We start from the raw sequence: 19290 nt of genomic DNA on the forward strand, positions 1-19290 counted from the left end.
CATATGGACAATAGTCTCACTCTTATTCTTTTCATTTTTTAATTTTCACTGAAACTACAGTAAATCAAATGACGAGCCCACACTTTTCAAGCGTATTTTCTCAGTTTTGCGTGCCAGTAGGATGGCTTCTCCTTGCCTTGGGGGCTCTTCCCATATGACGATCCAACCACACTTACCAGTTCTCCAGCAAAAAGTTGTAGACACCCTACAATGAGGTTAAAAATAAAAACGGAAAATCCCCTCTTCTTGATAGAACCCCATAAATAATCAAAAGGTAGGTATAGAATTAAAAGCATGCCTGCAAATGAGAATGAGATTAGAAAAACACCACAAAGCCTGCCACGAGGTTCCCCTCACTTCTCTCCTCCACTAGTTGTAACACTGTTGTGGCAGCACCGTCCTTCACAGGTGGCAGTGAGAGGGAGTCACTGGCCTTTCTGCCATGGCTCAGCCCCTTACTTCGCAGCCCAGGTGGCTTCCCGCACACAAACATCCTTTCTCAGACACAAATGCCTACTTAAATTTCTGTTATAAATTTTAATATGGCTTCTTCTCTCCTTAGCTCATGAAAAATATATCTTATCATGCTTTAATAGATTTTATAAGAAATTTTAAAAATCATGTCCTTATAAAATTTCCTCTATCCAGCAAGCCAAGTTCATTCTGTGTGAACATTTCTCCCCTTGTAAAACCAGAGAGTAAACTTTTCAAGTAAGAATTTTAAGTGGACTCTCTAGTTCTACAGCTGTCATGGACCATGATATCCAAGACCCCACAGAAAGCAACTGACAGTCAGGTCCTGCAGCACTGTTTTCCTTTTGTATTTAAACTCACAACTTATGCTATTCCGCACGCACACACAATCAGCGTTCTATTTTTCTGTACAGCCAACTTAAAACATTAGCCATAAGAAGCCGAATGGGGGGAAAGGGTGACGAAATGCTAAAAACGTAAACACGAGATAAGTAAACATGAAAACAAATCTTTTTTAAGAAATCATTTATTTACAAGAAAATTAGCCAGAAAATTACATAGCTCCCAACAAATTCTCTCTATAAAAGTATAGAGTAATAAAGTAGTAAGTATTGTCAGTATTCGCTCATTTACCTTCACGGTTTTATAATTTATCTTTTCAATGATGTTTCATCCCTTGAACCTCGTCTTTCCTGGCAAACACACATGAGGTGCTTTAATGTTTACTGCTCTGTAAACCAGAACCAGCTTTGCTCCTGAAGTTAAGATGATGTCTATCATTTTGCTTCAGAGAAACTTTTAAAATTGCTCCCTTGTGACGACTTCAATCAGCTGCTCCCAAAAGCCAAAGTAAAAACAACGAAAAACACGGCTATTTTACTAAAAGATTCTTGTCTTCCATTTCATTTCACCAGGCCAACTACAAATTCAGAGAAGAGCTTCTTAAGTCCTGCAGCTTCAAATTCCTTTTGTAATTCATCCAACGCTGAATACTCTTTGACTTCAAATGCCAAAAACCTGCATGATAGGAGAGAAACTCGTGAATATGCTCAGATTTGTCAGAGTATAATTATCGATTCAGTTGCTTTTCTATCTGCACCGCTACTAAATTATACCTTTTATGTTCCGGCTGTAGTTTTGTTTCCAACAGTACACTAATCATTTTTTCTTTGCATTTCTTTCCACTTGAGTCCACATCTACTTTGGAGGTTTTCTGAAGAACCAGGTACTCCTAAGTGATAAACCAGAACGTTATATACATATCTTACTCTAAACCTTAATTTTAAACCTTAGTTGTAAAGGAGCTATAAAACCACAGGCTTCTTTTCATGCTTATAGAGCACTGTCTGAATCAAGCAGTTGAGAAAGTTACACAGTGTTTCTACATCAGCAGAATACCATACTGGGGAATGGCTTGCCGCCTGTAGCTCAGCGGCTAGGGCACCAGCCACATACACCAGAGTTGGCGTATGGCGGGTTCAAAACCAGCCCCGGTCTGCCAAACAACAAGGACAACTACAACCAAAAAATAGCCGGCATTGTGGTGGGGGCCTGTAGTCCCATCTGCTTGGGAGGCTGAGGCAAGAGAATCACTTAAGTCCAAGATTTTGCGGTTGCTGTGAGCTGTGACACCCCAGCACTCTACCAAGGGCGACATAGTGAGACTCTGTCTCAAAAAGAAAAAAGAAAAAGAAAAAGAAACATACTGGTGAATGCAGAGCAAATAGTGCTATAACCACACTACTTCAGTTTTAATCTGGAGCAGACTGTATTATCTCTGCTCCTTGGGCTGGCTGTTCAATCCTCTGAGCCTCAGTTTACCTCCTCCATAAAATGGGACTCATGACAAGATCTACCTCATAGGGAGTTTATAGGATTACATGAGATGATACATGCAAAACCCTAAGGGGGCGCCTGGTACAGGCTGCTGTAGCCCACGAGAGAGCACACGCTACTGCTGTGACCACAAATTCAGCAGGTAAATGAAGTTATCAGGCACACAGTTCTTACCATTACAAGTTCGCAGCATCTATAAATACGTACCTGTATGTTCTCAATCCTAATATACAACCTGACAAAATTTTAACAGAAATTTATGGAAAGTGACATTTTAGAGACAGCTAAAAAAACAAGAACTATTAGAAAAGCACAATTTCTCTACATTAGCAGAGTTCTAGTCATATGAATACATACTTGTTAACTAATTGATGATTCAATCTGAATAACATTATAAAACATCTGCATTTAGCTTAATAAGCCTGAGCTGGATTAAAGAAAAATCTGAGCCTTTTGGGCAAATAAGAGCAAGAAAATAAATTTGTACTCATTTTTGTCTGCTAGTATTTTACTCCAAAAGATCAAATTTTATAGATATACTATGAGTCACCTTAAAATACAAGGCTGCGTGGTCAGGCCTCAATCAAGGATATATATTAAATCTGAATTATTGTTATATTTACATAATATAACCCAGCACGGATCTGGTTAACCAAATGGCAAAGTAGTTTTTTAGTAAGAGCTCATCATTAAAAACTAGGTCATTATTCCATAAATCTTTAAGATTATAGGTTATTCATACTAACTTTGCTTTAAGTAAATTTAGATATAATTATTCCTGACCCATCTTATTTGAAAGTACAGAAGCTATTAAGTCATTCGTTTGTAGGCCTCCTAAGATTTAAAATGTAATAAGCAGTGTTCCTCATCTGGTCCCTCATAGAACAGGTTAGATGAGTTGGAGAATAAGAACTTGAAAAATCTTAAGGAGATGATGATTTTGAAAGCAGCTGCTGAGACAAGTCAGGTGGAAAGCACAAGTTAGGTAGGAGGTGACAAGCTGACAGCCCTAATGATTCTGCTTCTACTAACACAAAATCTCAGTTATAAGGGACAAACTCTTCTTTCCAGGTATTACAGATACCAAATTAAAGTGTCAGAACGTATTTTTAACTGCCAGAAGTTACAAATCTTGCAGACTACCCACAAATATACACCTTGCTGCGCCTAACTATGGAAAGGAATATTAATATGCACAAACTTTTGGTACATTGCACATTTATAAAGTTGAGGCTCATAGCTTAATTACAGAAACAAACACTTATGCACCAGAAAAATTTTTTTATAACCTGTCACTTTCATTAAATGGCATGATTTTTAAAATATCATCTGATACTTATTCTTCCAGCTTTGCAAGTTTGTGGTTGTAATTAGGAGTTAGACATTCTTTAAAAAGAAAATGAAGATCCATTAACGTGGTAATAGTGAAAGCAGAAACATCTCAATGATTAATCTATCCCATTGTTATAAAACACATTTAAAGACAAATCATGTTAAGCAGAAAATAGCCAGATTCATATTCAACATTTAACTTGGTGGCACCTTAATGCTGCTTCTGTCTCCTTGTAGTAAAATCAGGATTATTTTACCCAGGAACATCAGTCTTCCTGTCAGCCTTAAATCTGAAGCCCACTTCTCCACGGTTTTGACATATTTCGTCTTTGCTCTCATGTGATCTAAATACAGAAGAGTCATCCACAATCCATCTTCCACAGTCGTGCTTGTTGGGAGAGCACACTTTTCACTGCCGCGTCCAGCTTCTGATTGTGTAAGGACAGACCCGAGATTCTGCTGAATCCAGAGAACCAGCTCATGCACCATAGGCCCTGACAAAAGGTGCCCCGCTTGCTCAAGTAACTTCTCTTTCACAGTCACGCACTGAGCCCTGGTCAGGTGTTCGGAGTTAACGGAGATGCCAGGAAGACACAAAGGGTAATTGAGTGGCAAATGGAACACCAATTCTAACGGTATATCCACATCTGAAAATCCTTCAGCTTTGGTGTGAATTCTGAACACGGTCCCATCTGTCTCTGGAAAGCATCCAAAAATATTCATTAGCTGAACAGAATTCAATTTGAATGGAACCCTAACAAGTTAAAAAAAAAATGTTTCAAATGTTGATTTCTTTTTCATCGGAAAATGCTGAGTTATTTTGGGGAGAGAGATATAATACGAAGAAAGTCACGATGTACAGATTTCCTTCAGCCGTACACATATATTCACGTACTCATTCACACCAGCACCCAGGATTTAAGCGGCATTTATACTTACTATCACCACATTTTGATTAAATTACCAGAAAGGTTTTTCATCATGCCATTTGTTTCTAGATTTAGTTGATCATTCTAGCAACCTGTAATAAACTCCTGTGAACTTTCAAAGAAACAGTGTCGTGGATATAGCAAATCCGTAATAAAAAGTTACATACCCAATTTGGTATCTATAATACCTGCAAAGAGGAGTCTGTCCCTTATAACTGAGATTCTGTGTTAGGAGAAACAGAATTGCTGGGGCTGTCAGCTTGTGGACATCCTCCCTAACTTTTGCTACCCAATCCACAGAAGGTCACTTTGCAGTAAGTCTAGTCCAGGTAAACACTGGAAGCCCAGGTGGCTGTAGGACTGCACGTGACACGGTAACTGCCTGGACTGCTCTTATTTCAACTATATCACTATCAGCGTAACATGAAGGTAGCGAGAGGAACTGAAATGGAGCAGCCGTCAGTTCAGTTTCTTCTGGCTCCCTAAGAAGGAAGGGGAGAGCACAGGGCGGGGAAGATGAAACGCTCTGCTCTCCTTCAGATTTGCTCGGCTTCTCCCCTCTGATGTGTTCCACACCACTTCACCCCACTTTTCAAAAAGTTGATAAGACGTCAGGCTGATTCATTCTGCGGAGGGGGCAGAAGCGGCGGCTGAGAAGAGTGCAGTAGAACAGAACTGGGTGCCAAGGAATCTCGCTGGAGCTAACTTGTCTCTCCTCCTCACTTTCTACACAGCCCTTGCGTTATTCTTCTGCACAAGAGACAGAGTCGGATCTTTCTCATTTTCATACCTGGATGGCTGCTCAACAGCCTCAACAACAGAAACCTGAATGAATTCCCATTTTAAAGAACCTAACAGAACATTAAAATTGCTTCCTGGCCATCTGATTCCATGTATATAAAAACCACTGTTGCAGACGTTGATTCACACGGGACCACGCACAGCTGTTACACAGAGTTTTCCTCTAACAGACTCTTCAGCACTAGCAGCAAAGAACTACTATTTTAGGGCACCACCTGGAAACACAGGCAGGAACCGTTATGAGGACCATATTAAAAGGATATAATTTAAATTTGTACTACATAAGTAAAATGAGTATTGTATTGTATAAAGAAAAGTTCCAAACCTAACCTAGTACACCCTCTAAAATCCATCACATTTCTCAAAACCCCTTTTTCTTGTATTCAGTTAGTTATACTATTTGAAAAATATTTTGTTAAAGTAGGCTCCCTAACTGTTAGGTCAGCATATTTTGCTATGTAGCATGGGCGTTAATAGACCTGCAGAGAACATATGGCTATCGGGCTTAATAAACTCTCAAATAATCGCCTAGGGAGACCACATAGTCTCTCAGGGAAGAGGTATAACTTTTAAAGGTCTTTCATTCATTCACCAAGCACCTACTAAGCTCAGGGCCCTGTGCTAGTTAATCTCCTAGGGAAAATGATGGGTAAGACACAGATCTTGATGCATGGATGAAATCTTGTTTCAGAACTTGAAAGGGTGGACATACCCCACTTGATCTTCCTCAACTTCTTTTCCACACCTACAAATTTCTTTTTCTTTTGTTTTTTTTGGCCAGGGCTGGGTTTGAATCCACCACCTCTGGCATATGGGGCCAACACCCTACTCCTTTGAGCCACAGGAGCCACCCTTACAAATTTCTTTATTTATAAATATATACACATATAGTTTATATAAATATAAATTAATATAATATAAAGTTAGCAAAGGGCTTTGATAGCTTGGTTCAAGGATATGTGCGTAGCAGACAGCCTCAGGAGCTAGAGAGCTTCTCCCTCCATGTCCAACGGGAGATGTTTTTCCTAACCAGGGTGACGAAACATATTTCTTCAGGACAAAGGTTGAGCAGGATCACTAGCAGCTCCTCATAAGATCAGAGGGATCCTAAGCTCAGTGCTCCTCACCTGTGACTAAGATCTACTGTGTGCACAGAATCCACCTGGGCCCACCTCCACATCGCCCCGCAGGACAAAGGGACGGGGAGAATCAGGGCAAGTGTGAAGCCCCTGCCACCTGTCCCGCAGTGAGATTAAACTGTTTAGAAGCCACAGTTGCCGCGGCTGCTTCTGAGAACTGCTTGGCCACCCGACAACACACGCATCTTTTCACCATCTTGCTCATCTGAGAAGTGACTTCCTCCCTTCCACAGGAAGCGCCACCATCTCTGAGACATTGTCCCCACCGTTATCACTGGTCTCCTGCTTGCATTTTCTATCCCTCCATGTTTCCTCTCCTCCACTAACAAAATATTTATCTTCTTGCTTCAAATAAATAAAAAATTGAAGTAAAAAATACAAATACAAATCCAGCACTACTTGCTCCCTTCAGCTACAGACCTACGTTTCTGTCCCTGCAGCTGCAGCCACTGTGCAGGAAAGAGGTAACTCAGCTGGCCTGGGTGGCTCCAACCCTGCACATTCCCACCATCAGCCAGTCTTCAGGGTGGTCCCTCCTGAGAGTCCAGCTCGGAGCCCTTGTCATATTCTGTGTATTAAAGGAGTTTCTGGTACGCCTAAAGCCTTGGGTCACAATGTACCCATTGATTGAATGGTTTGTGCTAACACTGTAATTTATCGTGAATCTTCTCGCACTTGGAGCTGGAGCCTGAGTAGCTGAAATCAGTCATGTAGGTGCCACACGCCCACATGACCAACCCCCACCAAAGTTCTGGACGCCGAGGCGCAAGTGAGCTTTCTACGTTGTCACCATTTCTTGTGCCTTGTCCACATTATTGCTTAGAGACTTAACACAACTGTGCGACTCCACTGACGGGGACACCCAGAACCTTGTCGCCTGGACTTCACTCACGTTACTTCTTTGCTGATTCCAATCTGTATCCGACTTGCCATAAAAAATTGCAACCATGAAGATAACAGCTTTCCTGAATCCTATAAGTCCTTAGAGTGAATCGTTAAGTCTGAGGATGGTTTGGGGACCCCTGATACAGCCCCATTCAATGGCCTTTATCCTGCATCTGAGCTATTCCATAGCCTCTGAGCCTGCTGGACCAATCTCCTCAAACTTCTCTCTCCTCCTCACCTCTCAGACACCGCATAGTCCGGGGGCTGTGGCTACGTCTCTGCTTATTCCTTCACTGCTTTGTCATCTTCTCCTCAACCCCCAAACGCACAGGCATTCTGCAAAGCATAATACCACGAACAACCTTCTTGCTCCAGTTACCCAGGCCTGAAATCTTCATAACATTCAATTGCCAAACTCCCCCCACGAGTCCTCCAGGATTTCTCTCTTCCCTTCACAGCACCGTCCTCTTACTGCAGACCTTTCTCTGGCGTCTGCTATCGCAGTTTTCTTCCTACACCCAATCCTCCTACACTGACAAACCAGATTACAAATTTCTCCATCCAACACGGAGGGCCAGCTTACCACTCCAGCTGCCTCTCTCCTCGCTCCTGGCTTCAACTGCCTCAACCAACCCCGTTTACACCATGTTCTCCCTACATCTCTAGTTTCCTATGTCTGGGCCTTGCTCCTACTTTCCTGTCTTTCACGAAGGCCCTGAACTTTGTGTCTACTAGAATTTTTTCGGTCCCCAGGGCATCTCTCTCTGAAGTCTGCCCGTAGGACTTCCACGGTACTTTGAACTTATTTTATGGTATTTTCATACCCAGAATTATTGTGGTTAAGCTAAATTAACCATTTTCTCTACCACGAAAATATCTCAACTTTTTTTTAAACAACCAAAGAAAGAGCTTACAAAAAGTTTTTAAATTTTACAGTGACATAGCTCTTAGGATTATGGTATCACTTTTAATCATGGATTTCACAGGTGTAGAATTCCTTGGTACCTGTTGTAGGCTAAATAGTGGACCCAGAGACATATACAACTTGTTCCCCAGAACATATGAGCATATTCTCTTACATAGTAAAAGAGCCTTCACAGACATAATTAACTTAGGGATCCTGAATGGAGAGATTATCCTGGATTACTCAAGTGAGCCCTACATGTAATCACAGGTGTCCTTATAAGGGGAGGGCAGAGGGAGATTTCACCACAAAAGAGACAATGTATCCACTACAACAAGAGGTTTTCTTACAGCTTTGAAAACACCCTGAGATCCACAGTGATCTCCAACGCTGGCCATATAAACACCCACCCCTTCCTTCCCAAACCAAATAACAGAAACAGTACAGGGAGAACCTTAAACGTCCATTGAGCCGGCCACGTAAATCTTCATCAGCTTTCATTTTTCTCTCTGTCATTTGCTGGTCTTGGTCACAAACAGATTAGCAATGGGGTAAAATCCTGACCTGTGTCTTAAAAGACTGTGAAACTATCAGTTGTAATAGATATTCCGAAGAAAAGCTATTTTAATTCTTTTAAGAATTACAAGAATGAGCATTCTTCCTAATTGGTCTTTCTGGTGAGCGCCTCTGCCCACCCATCTACAGACGCTGTAGCTGCAAACTAAAGTTACACAGAATGATGTCCTCTTTATAAGCCAGTGAAAAGCAAAATGACATACCCCATTCTGCTGACATTTAATGTGGCTATAAAATCACACACTCTTTTAAAAACTAATTTTCTCCCTGAAACTCTCCAAGTATCTTACTCTGCCATTTCTCAGCTGCCTTAGTTTGTGCAAGCAATTAACTGACTCCTTTTGTCTCAGAATTTTTCATGTAACACATGCATTGGTATTATGATATTTTTTTCTCTCTTCCATAATAAAAAGAAAGCAAAGTTGCCCCTATCTGCTTTAAGGTTATTAACAGCTTAGAAAACAGAGTGATTACAAGAAAAAAAAAATCGTGCTCTAAACCTAATGGTAATCTCTACCTCTCCACATGCCCTGAATACTCTAATTAATAAGCTTAATTCACAAATTCATCATTCTCAATAAATATCTGAGCGCTAAAAAACTTACGCTTGTCGCAGAAAACTAAAATTTTCCTAAGTTTCAAGGCTATTTCAAACTACCCTAAAGACCCTACAAAAAGACGTAGGTCTTACCCTTCAGCTGGAGTTCATGCAAACTTTGTTTTTTACAAATCATTTTGCCTTATGATATTTGTATCCATTTCAAAACTGAAATAGGTTTCGATCTTACACTTCCTTACAAACGCATGAAAGAAATTATGTTCCTCACCACGCTCCAGACAACAGAAATTCAAACTACAGAAACTGAACTGAACCCAAATGCCACGTGAATGCTATTTTTAAGTTTCACTCATCTTTGCAGTCTACAAACACACAAAAGAAACTCAAAAATGTGGTTTAATAACGAAAGACCCTGAAAGGGTAACATTTAAGAGAATGTGGTCTTCAAGATTCATCACTTAATTTTTTTTTTTTTTTTTTTTTTGGCATATATCCTCAATGTAAGACTTTGCAGAAAACCACTAAGAAGCCTCCAACAACTTCATACTTGATGTCACAAGAGGAAACTCTTGCTCCCAGGCAGGTCACAAGTGCACATACACAGCCCTTGTCGTAGGGGTCAGCTGGATTTTGACATATGTTTCAGAGCAATTACGAAAGAAAAAAAAAAAAAACTAAAAGTAAAGGAAGCTAAAAGTGGCAATGTCATCCTACAGGAGTGAAGTTCAAGGTTAAATTGGTTTCACAGGGGTGAGCTCAGTCCTGACAAAGAGTTGACAGAGCTGAGCAGATTAGAGGGGTTAAAGTGTGACAGTCATGATTCCTTTTTCAAGAGGGCCCAACCTAATTGGAACATGAGCGTTAATAACATAGAAAAATTCACCCTGAAACTACCGTGCAAACATATTACCTGACACTGGGCTTTACACATCTCCCATTTCACTGGTTTTTGATCTGTGAGACGATTTCCTGAAATGCAACCCCTGTCTATGTATAATGAGCGCTAACTATAGCAATCTTATCTCTGTGACTCTCAATTTCCCCACCAGGAAAATGAAGATACATAACGCTACCCTCACACACCTCATAAATGTACACACACACACACACACGCACTCCTCTTTAGAAGTGTTCAGAACCTAAGCTGGATTATACCATGTTGTTTCTCTAGGTGCTCATTATTACTCTTTCTGGACCAGGGTTTCCTTGCTCTGCAGAACTGTTTTCTTGATACAGCAGCCACATCTCTATTAAGGAACATGATGCAGTGCAAAGGTTCATACACTCTGGAACCTGGTGGTTATTTAACCAGTCTGAAGTCAGTGATCATCTCTGTGTATCCCTCACAGAGCAAGCTGCATTCTAAGTCTGTTACATGGTAAGTAACCCCACTAAATCTGCCACCTGGCCTGGCAAGGGACAGAACCTTCTTGACTTGATCTACCCACAGCCATCCCTCATAGACAGGAGTATAGGGGCTGGTTTACATATAATAATTTGTGTCCCTAGGAGATGGTTACACCTGATACCTCCTATTTACTATAACCACTGGCCGAAATGTAGATAAATTCCCTGAAATTTTGATTAAATTAATACAGCTAAACTGAATCCAATTATTCAGCCTCTTCAACCTGTTTGTTTGTTTTCCAGCCTCTATGATCTCGTGGCCCTAATATTTGACCCTTGGATTAGCAGCCTGAGCCTTTCTGGGTTATCTTGTGACCAAAAGTGTAATCCCTCGGCAATGTTCTCCTGATTCCAATGGCAACAAGGAGAAACTTTATTTTGCAGAAGCCAGGAAGAAATTGATGGTGTGTAGAATATTCAAGCTTATATCCTCCAAACCATACTGACAGTGAGAGGCAGCCAACAGCCTGCTGCATGTTTTCTGTTAAAGAAATCCTTACCTTATCCTTAATGCTCAATTGTAAACATCAAACATCCCTATTTCAATCACTGAACTGTTCTACTCAGCAATGAACCTTTCAGCAACAAAATGTCCTAAGTTGTTACCCTGAATTCTTTTATAATTCAATTACTTATTGATGCCAGAACACTGAATTAAATTAATTAGGAGGCATGGCTTGAAAGTCATGCTCAATTTAACAGCAGATAAAGAGTCCACAGTGTTCTCAATATTAAGAAACTGTTGTCTTTGTTTCCACACTTACTTGTTTGGGCTTTCTCTGACCTGTCAGCAGTGTTTTATGCTCAACTGTGTACTCATGACCCAAACTATTACTATCTCTTTAAGGTGTGATAGGAAATCGCAGATTCATTTTCCCAGGATATTCCCAACTGAGCCATAATAAATGAATTTAAGAAAACTGATGATCTCTTCAAATAGCTGCCTCAGGCAGCAGTAATTATCAATAAAGACAGCAGAGGAGACAGGGAGATGGGAATTAAGAACACTATCCAATCAGAGAAAGGGTGACAAAAAGCAGTGAAAGTGAGTCAATCCCTTAATAGGGATTTTAAGCAACTGTTTCAAAAAGACATAAGACAGGCAAGGCACCAGGCACGAAAAAGAAAGCAGCTCCGTTACATTTATGGGTTCGGAGTGCTCACCAAATGCCAGTAGACAGGTGAATGCAAGAGTAAGTGAAAATGAGCCAACTTCCAGTCTATGGGTAACACATCGCAGGGATACCATGAAGCTAGCTTAATCCTAGATGATTTTCTCCTAACTTCCAGCCCATGTTAGACTACATTTTTAAAGGTCAACCAATTAATGTCAGAAAGACAATTTTAATACTGGTTACAACCTAACATTACAAGGATAAATCCCAAGAGACCCCCCCAAAAGAGAGCAATGTATTTAAAAATTAAGGTAAATGGAGAATTATCTGCACATCATTACACTTTCTTAGAAGTGGCAGTTTTGTTTGTTACTTAATAAAAGTCACAGGCAGGGACAGAATAAATTTTAGCTATTATCAAAAAATAGGCAAAAAATCCTCTTCTGACTGTAAGCTCCTAGAGGACATGGGCGGTGCCTTGGAAAGAAACTGTCAATGTTTGCACAGAGCAGATATTCAACAAAAAAGGGCTGAATGATTAATGCGTCCCTAAGAGCTTGTTAAAAAAAAAAAAAGTATGAGAAAAAGCATTCAACTTGGAAAAAGAACTCAAATAAGGCAAGGGTTGAGCACTGGACGAAGTCAAAAGCTCATTCAGCGAACACTATCGTGTGCCTGGCTGGCACAGTTAGGGGCGGTGGGAGTTTTCTGATTACAAAACACACGTGGTACCTGCCCTTGTGCAACTTCAGACGACCAAATACCCAAGGAGAGTTAAAACTATGGTGAGTGCTCTCAGGGGCCTAATGCAAAGTGCTTATAAAGGATATAAAACAACTGGGGGAAGCTGGATTTCAAGGGGGGGGTGTCAGCATAAACCAGGTTTTAAGGTGACAGCTGGAGGGCAAGTGCATGGCTAGCCAGGACGTGGAGAGCGCGTTCGGGAAGGGACGCTGGGCCCGGAATCCAGCCTGGCGTGGGCCGCACCACGCCCTTCACGTTTCAGGGGGTCGCCCCACGCTTGCGCCTCCTGCGACAGAACTCCAGTCCCCGATGAGAATCATTCCATCGTTTCACTAACCAGGTCCCCAACCGAGGCTTCCGGGGGTGGGGGGCAGAGGGCGCGGCGGAGAGAACATGGGCGCCGCGTCACTGGCTCCCTCGTGGGGTAGTCACCTGAGCGGCTCAGCAGCTCCCACTCGCGGGGCCCGCAGAAAATCGCGGCCAGGGCCGAGAGCTCTTCCCGCACCGGCTCCGCCATGGCCGCTCGGCCCCGCGGGCTCCGCGCTTCCCCTTCCGCCGCCAACGCCTTCCCCGGCCGGGAGCAACGCGGCCTGACGGCCACCGGGGGGCGCCGCGCGCCGACGCGGCGGGGCGGGGCGGGGCGGGGCCCTCAGAAGTCCCGCCCAGAAGCTCCTCCTCTTTTGCTCCAGGCTTGGGGTTCAGCGCTGGAGTTTGGGATTCCACTCCCAGGCGGGATGGAGGTCTAGCGCCTGGGTCTCTATCTAAGACGACAGCCCAGCTCCCCCGCGGCTTTCCTGAGCGGAAAGAGGCCTCCCAGCAAAGCCTGAAATCCTACAACTTTTGCCCCACGTTTTGAACACTCGCCATTCCTGCCGGATTTGGCCTTGGGCTGTGGGAGTGAAGATAAACAGGGCGGTAGGAACTTGGCAGTTAGTAAGAAAAAAAAAAAAAAAAAGACAAATAGGAAGGAGATCAGAATACAAGGTGAACCGTGCCTGGCTTAGGTTTGAACTAAGTGTTATAAAACTGACGAAATCCTCCGCCCTCTGTTAGCAAGTCCCGGGTTAGGAACAGCCTCCAAGACGAAAACAGGTGCAAAGGGAAGGATCGGACCTGCCAGCCTTGGCCGCCTTGGGATCTTGAAAGGGATGGCCCTGGGGAGGGACTGTGGTGCCAAAGTCCTGGGAGCAAGGTCATAACGCTCCCATTTGCCCCCTTTTCACAGGACCGGTGGAACTGGGCCGCCGTGGGAAGAGTATGATACGAGAGTGAACACGGGCAAACTCCGGCTGTTCAGTGTTCTCATCTTGTGACATTCAGTGCCTACAATACACTGAGTGTCTTACCCCTGTGACGCTTGAGCGTAATAATGAAATTATCTTCTTTGAATCCAGCTCCTACATTTAAAAATGTAAGCCATACCAGTTGGATAACAGAATTAGCAATCTGTTCTTTCTGGGCTTTGGTTTTCGTGAACAAGATTACAATGCGCCTCTGTAGCAGTTCTGTCTCTCAGCGTCTTTGTCCTTTTGATTTTCAAGTAAAGAATTTAAATTTTGGCAGCCCCCCAAAGCAGCCGATCTTGCTTAAGGAAGTCCGCAACTTCTGTTTGTATCAAAAATAATATTACACAAGATAAATAGGAGAATTTAGGTGGCTACACAGTGACTTCTGTCATTGACCTGCAGAAGAACAAAGTTGTCTGATTTTAAGACAATGAATCCATGTTACCAGTATCATTTCCACGTTTGCCCCCAAAATGGAGGATTTGAAAAAGGAAAAGATACTGGCTTCCAAATAGAAAAGAAACCTAACAGGATGGACTGAACGGGGAAATGCTTTCCAGAGGATGCCATGGCATTTCAGTGACCCCAAGAAATTAGGAGCACTGCTGTGCACGTAATTGGAACCAAAGGGGTTTACTTAAACTCGTAGTTATCTCTGAGGTAGCCAACTGGTTTTAAAAAAAAAAAACTCTTTTGAGTTATTTCCAAAATAGCAGACGTTCAAGCAGTTCAGTAGGCTCATAATTAACTGCTAAAGAGATGGGCGAGAAAATAATAAATTTTTAATTTAAAATACCAGTATTTGATTCTAGTCTGCAGTCCAACGTTACTATTTGATTTATTAAAGATAATCTACAAAATAATCCAATAGTTTTTATCCTATTTTTATTTTTTTTTCAAATGTAATGTCATTTGAGTTAAATAATAGGAACAGCAAGTTTATAGCTGCAGAACTATTAGGAGACAGTTGTTGAAGCCTGCTATCAGCAAGAGGTCCAGGAAATTGACTTCAGAGCACATCAATCTATTATTTAAAATTTTCTTGTCAATAGGTTTCTTCTTTGCTTTGCCTCTCTCTGTTGATTTCTTAACCTGCTTTTCATACTTCATGTTGAAATAAAAAAGAACTTGATATGAATGTCTTTTAAAATGACACTCTCCTAACTAAGGCTCTGCAGTCCCATGAATATGTTTCTGCACTCTGGCATTTGGAAATAATCATCACAGAGACAGTGTAATGTCAGCTTGATATTTCTCACACTGTGAAAATATCAGCTACATGTCAAATCTATGAAGTCTGCCTTAATGTAATAAATGTTCTTGTATTTACAGGCTACTAAAAATTCTAAATATTTAAATATGAAATGAATGTCTCCAGTTAGAGCATTTTTGGTCTCCATCTCTATCTCCCCCCATATACACACACACAATGGCATATAATTTGCTCAAATAAATATTATCTTTACATGTACTTTTTCCAAATAGTTGCTTTGCCAAGATCATAAGGAGAAAAGTTTAAGATCTCTCACCTTGGGCAGCTCAGTAGATAGGGCACCAGCCACATACACTGAGGCTGGAAAGTTGGAACCCAGCCAAGGCCAGCTAAAACAACAAGGACAACTGCAACAAAAAATTAGCCTCTGAGCTCCTTGGGAGGCTGAGGGAAGAGAATCACTTAAGTCCATGTGTTTGAGGTTGCTGTGAGCTGTGATGCCACGGCATTCTACTGAAGGCAACATAGTGAGACTCTGTCTTAGGGGAAAAAAAAAAAACAGCTGAAGATTCTAACATTGGAGTAGGGTGTAATAAGGAAAATTACATCAAAACTATGAGAACAGTAAAAATGCTTTCAAGAACCGCTTGGAGTAAAGAACAAAAGAGGCTTTAAATGCCAACTTCCTAGATAAAGCTGAACTCCAAGAAGCTGTGCTACTGGTTCTAAAAGGTTTCTATATTAACTACTCCTTTTACAAAATGCTCTTGGGCACTCACTGACTATTGGTCTGGCTCTGCAAGCTAAGTGTTGAGGCTTAGAGACGAAAACAAGTCCTTGTTTCAAAGACTTCAGACTTTGGTCTAAACAAATAAACACAATGTGCAACAATTACAAGTTCTTTCACCAAGCTAAGGGCACAAGAATTACCCCATTTCCTTACTTGTGTGAAGTTCAAGTTCATGATGTGAGTGCAAGCCTGAGTTAGAGAATAGCACGTACCTCCCACAATTTCCCAGAGGAGAAATAATTCTGTAATGCTCACGCACGTAGTAGGATCCCAAAAGAACACAGAGTCTACAATGTAAATTGGTCATAGTTCTTTTTGTTCTGTTACTGTATTCAAATAGCTAATTTGTTTTTCGTCATGATAACAAAATAAAAGCAAATAAAATCTATGGGAATTTGACACGGACTCTGCAATCACGCCGTTGTGTGAAAAGATCTGCCTCAACCAGGTCCAAGTAATGTGAACTCCCTCTAAAATGTTGGTTGCATTCTGCCTGTGCTTGATTCCTGTGCAGGAGTGATATCAAGACAGTTCTACTTTGCTTTATGGGAAAATATCAACAAGGCCCAGATCCACTGACATAAAACTTCCAAAACCTACCTTATCAACGTTAGAAAAACAAGTCTTTAGTATCATTAGGCTTTTAGAGTTTGTCTGGTTAAAGTAACATCCAATACTTAATTTTGTTTACGACTATAAATGGTAAATAATACTTCTTCTCATTTACTATATTTTTCCACTGTGCATTACTAGTGTAGGCAGCTTTTATTATTTGAAGGGACTTTGAGGATTGTAGGATTTTTAAAAATCCTTTTCTCTGGGTAGCACCTGTGGCTCAATGAGTAAGGCACCAGCCCCATATCCAAGAGTGGCAGGTTCGAACCCGGCCCTGGCCAAACTGCAACAAAAAAATAGCTGGGCATTGTGGCAGGCACTTGTAGTCCCAGCTAGTCGGGAGGCTAAGGCAAGAGAATCGCCTAAGCCCAGGAGTTGGAGGTTGCTGTGAGCTGCGTGATGCCACAGCACTCTACCAAGGGCCATAAAGTGAGATTCTGTTTCTTAAAAAAAAAAAAAAGTTTGATGGAAGTATTTCAGATTGCATGTGAAAACCCCACACTGTACCCCAGAAGTGCATTAATGTACATAGTTACCATTCAATAAAAAAAATAAAAAAATAAAAAAAACTTTTTCTCTAAACACATAAAGGACCAGTACATAAGTAAATGCTGCCATTTTAGCAAAATAGATTCTCAGTGGTTGGAAATGGAGCAAGAGATGCCTATTAGGAAACCACAACCATAACTGGAAAAATTAAACCTGTATATCCTTTAAAAAAGTTCTTTTAAGTGGAAGGAGGAAAGAAAGTAGGAAGAGAAAGAAAAAGGAAAAAAGGAAGAAGGAGGAGGGAGAGGAGGAGGGGAAAGGGAAGGGACATAGGAAGATGAATACTTTGGAAGATGTTAAGAAAAGGACAATTTTTAGGCGTCAAAGGAAATTATGAGTTGGGATTTTGTCCTTACATCTAGAAAAAGTAAAGACGATTGAATCATCTGCTTATTAAATAATAAGGAGATCTGAAATTTTATTCAGTAACAATATAAGGGCTGGGGTTTGATTCAGAATAAACTGAAGAAAGGGGAAGAGACCACAGTGTGGATGGTACGGCAGTTCGCCAGGAGTCTCACAAAAGGACACCATCAACAAGGCAGCAAGTCCTCACAGGCACCGGGGTACGCACCAAGCGTGCCTTGATCTTGAACTTCATGGTCTTAAGAACTGTGAGAAATAAGTTTCTGCTGTTTATCGGTTAGCCAGTCAAAGATATTTTGTTACAGCAGCCTGGACAAACTGAGACACCCCACAGAGAATGGGCGCAATCCCTCTACTCTGGGGGCAGATGTTCGGAGTGATTCCCCTGCACCCAAAGGGTCTGAAAAGGTTTACTGCTCACACGCTGAGGCTTTCTGGGAAAAGCAGGGCAATTCAAAATAATGTGAGTGAAGGGAGGAGCAAATGGCTTTAGTGGCCATTATGGTTAGAGGATGGGGCCAGGTTAGAGTTCTCCTGGGGACCACTGGGGTTTCCAGGGTCTGACCACTCCTGCCAGCACCAAAAGAGGAAACGTCCAGGCTTCCTTATCTGCTTGGCTAGAGGTGGGGCAGGAGGGAGAAAGAAGAAGGGATAGGGACTGAAATTTGTCAATGGTTAAACATCAAAATTGGAATCTAACATGCTTATTATCTATCTCTACTGGAATTTTTTTCCATTCTACTCAGTATAAATTATTTTTTTATTTTTAAAGAAAGAAACAGAGAAGGGACGTGGCACAGTACTGCAAGGTAGGGAGAAAGTGCCAGCTGTTTTTTTGTTTGTTTGTTTGTTTTTTAATGATACATAATAATTGGCTGAGCACCTGTAGCTCAGTGCTTTGTGCACTGGCCACATGCTCCAGGGCTGGTGGTTTGAACCCAGCCCAAGCCTGACAAACAAACAAACAAACAATAAAAGAAATAGCTGGGGCTCGGCACCTGTAGCTCAGCGGCTAGGGCGCCGGCCACATACACTGGGCTGGCAGGTTTGAATCCAGTCCAGGCCTGCCAAACAACAATGATAACTACAACCAAAAAATGGCATTGTGGCAGGCACCTATAGTCCTAGCTACTTAGGAGGCTGAGGCAACAGAATCACTTAAACCAAAGAGTTTGAAGTCACTGTAAGCTGTGACACCACAGCACTCTACCGAGGGTGACAAAGTAAGACTCTGTTGCAAAAGAAAAAAGAAATAGCCAGGTGTTGTGGCGGGCGCCTGTAGTCCCAGCTACTAGGGAGGCTGAGGCCAGAGGATCACTTGAGTCCAAGAGTTGGAGGTTGCTGTGAGCTGTGATGCCACAGCAATCTACCAAGGGTGACAAAGTGACTCTGTCTCAATAAAAATAAGGATACGTAATAATTATACATATTTAGGGAGCACACATGAAATTTCGTGTGTACATATAATACATGTATACAATAGGTAACGATCAAATCAGGGTAATAGGGTATTCATCACTTCAAACATTTATCATTTCTTTGTGTTAGAAACATTCAACATCCTCTCTTCTAGGCTGAGCGCAGTGGCTCACTCCTGTAATCCTAGCATTCTGGGAGACCAAAGCAGTTGGATTGCTTGAGCTTAGGAGTTTGAGAAGAGCCTGAGCAAGAGCAAGACTACTAAAGAGCAAGTATCTACTAAAAATAGAAAAACTAGCTGGGCATGGTGGTGCATGCCTGTAGTCCCAGCTACTCGGGAGGCTGAAGCAA

At 41.8% G+C, this 19290-nt stretch overlaps 1 protein-coding gene across 3 annotated transcripts; it reads right to left on the reverse strand.

The window, feature by feature from the left end:
- Positions 1-1011: 1011 nt before the first annotated feature.
- On the reverse strand, positions 1012-13278 carry RWDD3 (RWD domain containing 3). 3 transcript variants are annotated; one of them, XM_003784133.3, is made up of 4 exons: positions 13134-13278; positions 3853-4340; positions 1590-1705; positions 1012-1491 (listed from the first exon to the last, which is right to left on the reverse strand). In XM_003784133.3, the coding sequence occupies exons 1-4, from the start codon at positions 13216-13218 to the stop codon at positions 1377-1379; spliced, it is 804 nt and encodes a 267-aa protein (XP_003784181.1). In that variant the 5' UTR covers positions 13219-13278; the 3' UTR covers positions 1012-1376. The 3 variants fall into 3 exon arrangements, with proteins under 3 accessions (XP_003784181.1, XP_023365696.1, XP_012657110.1); XM_023509928.1 differs by lacking the exon at positions 13134-13278 and adding an exon at positions 13039-13118; XM_012801656.2 differs by lacking the exon at positions 1012-1491 and having other exon boundaries at positions 1629-1705; positions 3900-4340.
- Between the last annotated feature and the right edge of the window lie 6012 nt (positions 13279-19290).

This window comes from Otolemur garnettii, unplaced genomic scaffold (assembly GCF_000181295.1).
Source record: "Otolemur garnettii isolate 467f Iridium unplaced genomic scaffold, OtoGar3 scaffold00010, whole genome shotgun sequence".
Lineage (NCBI taxonomy): Eukaryota > Metazoa > Chordata > Mammalia > Primates > Galagidae > Otolemur > Otolemur garnettii.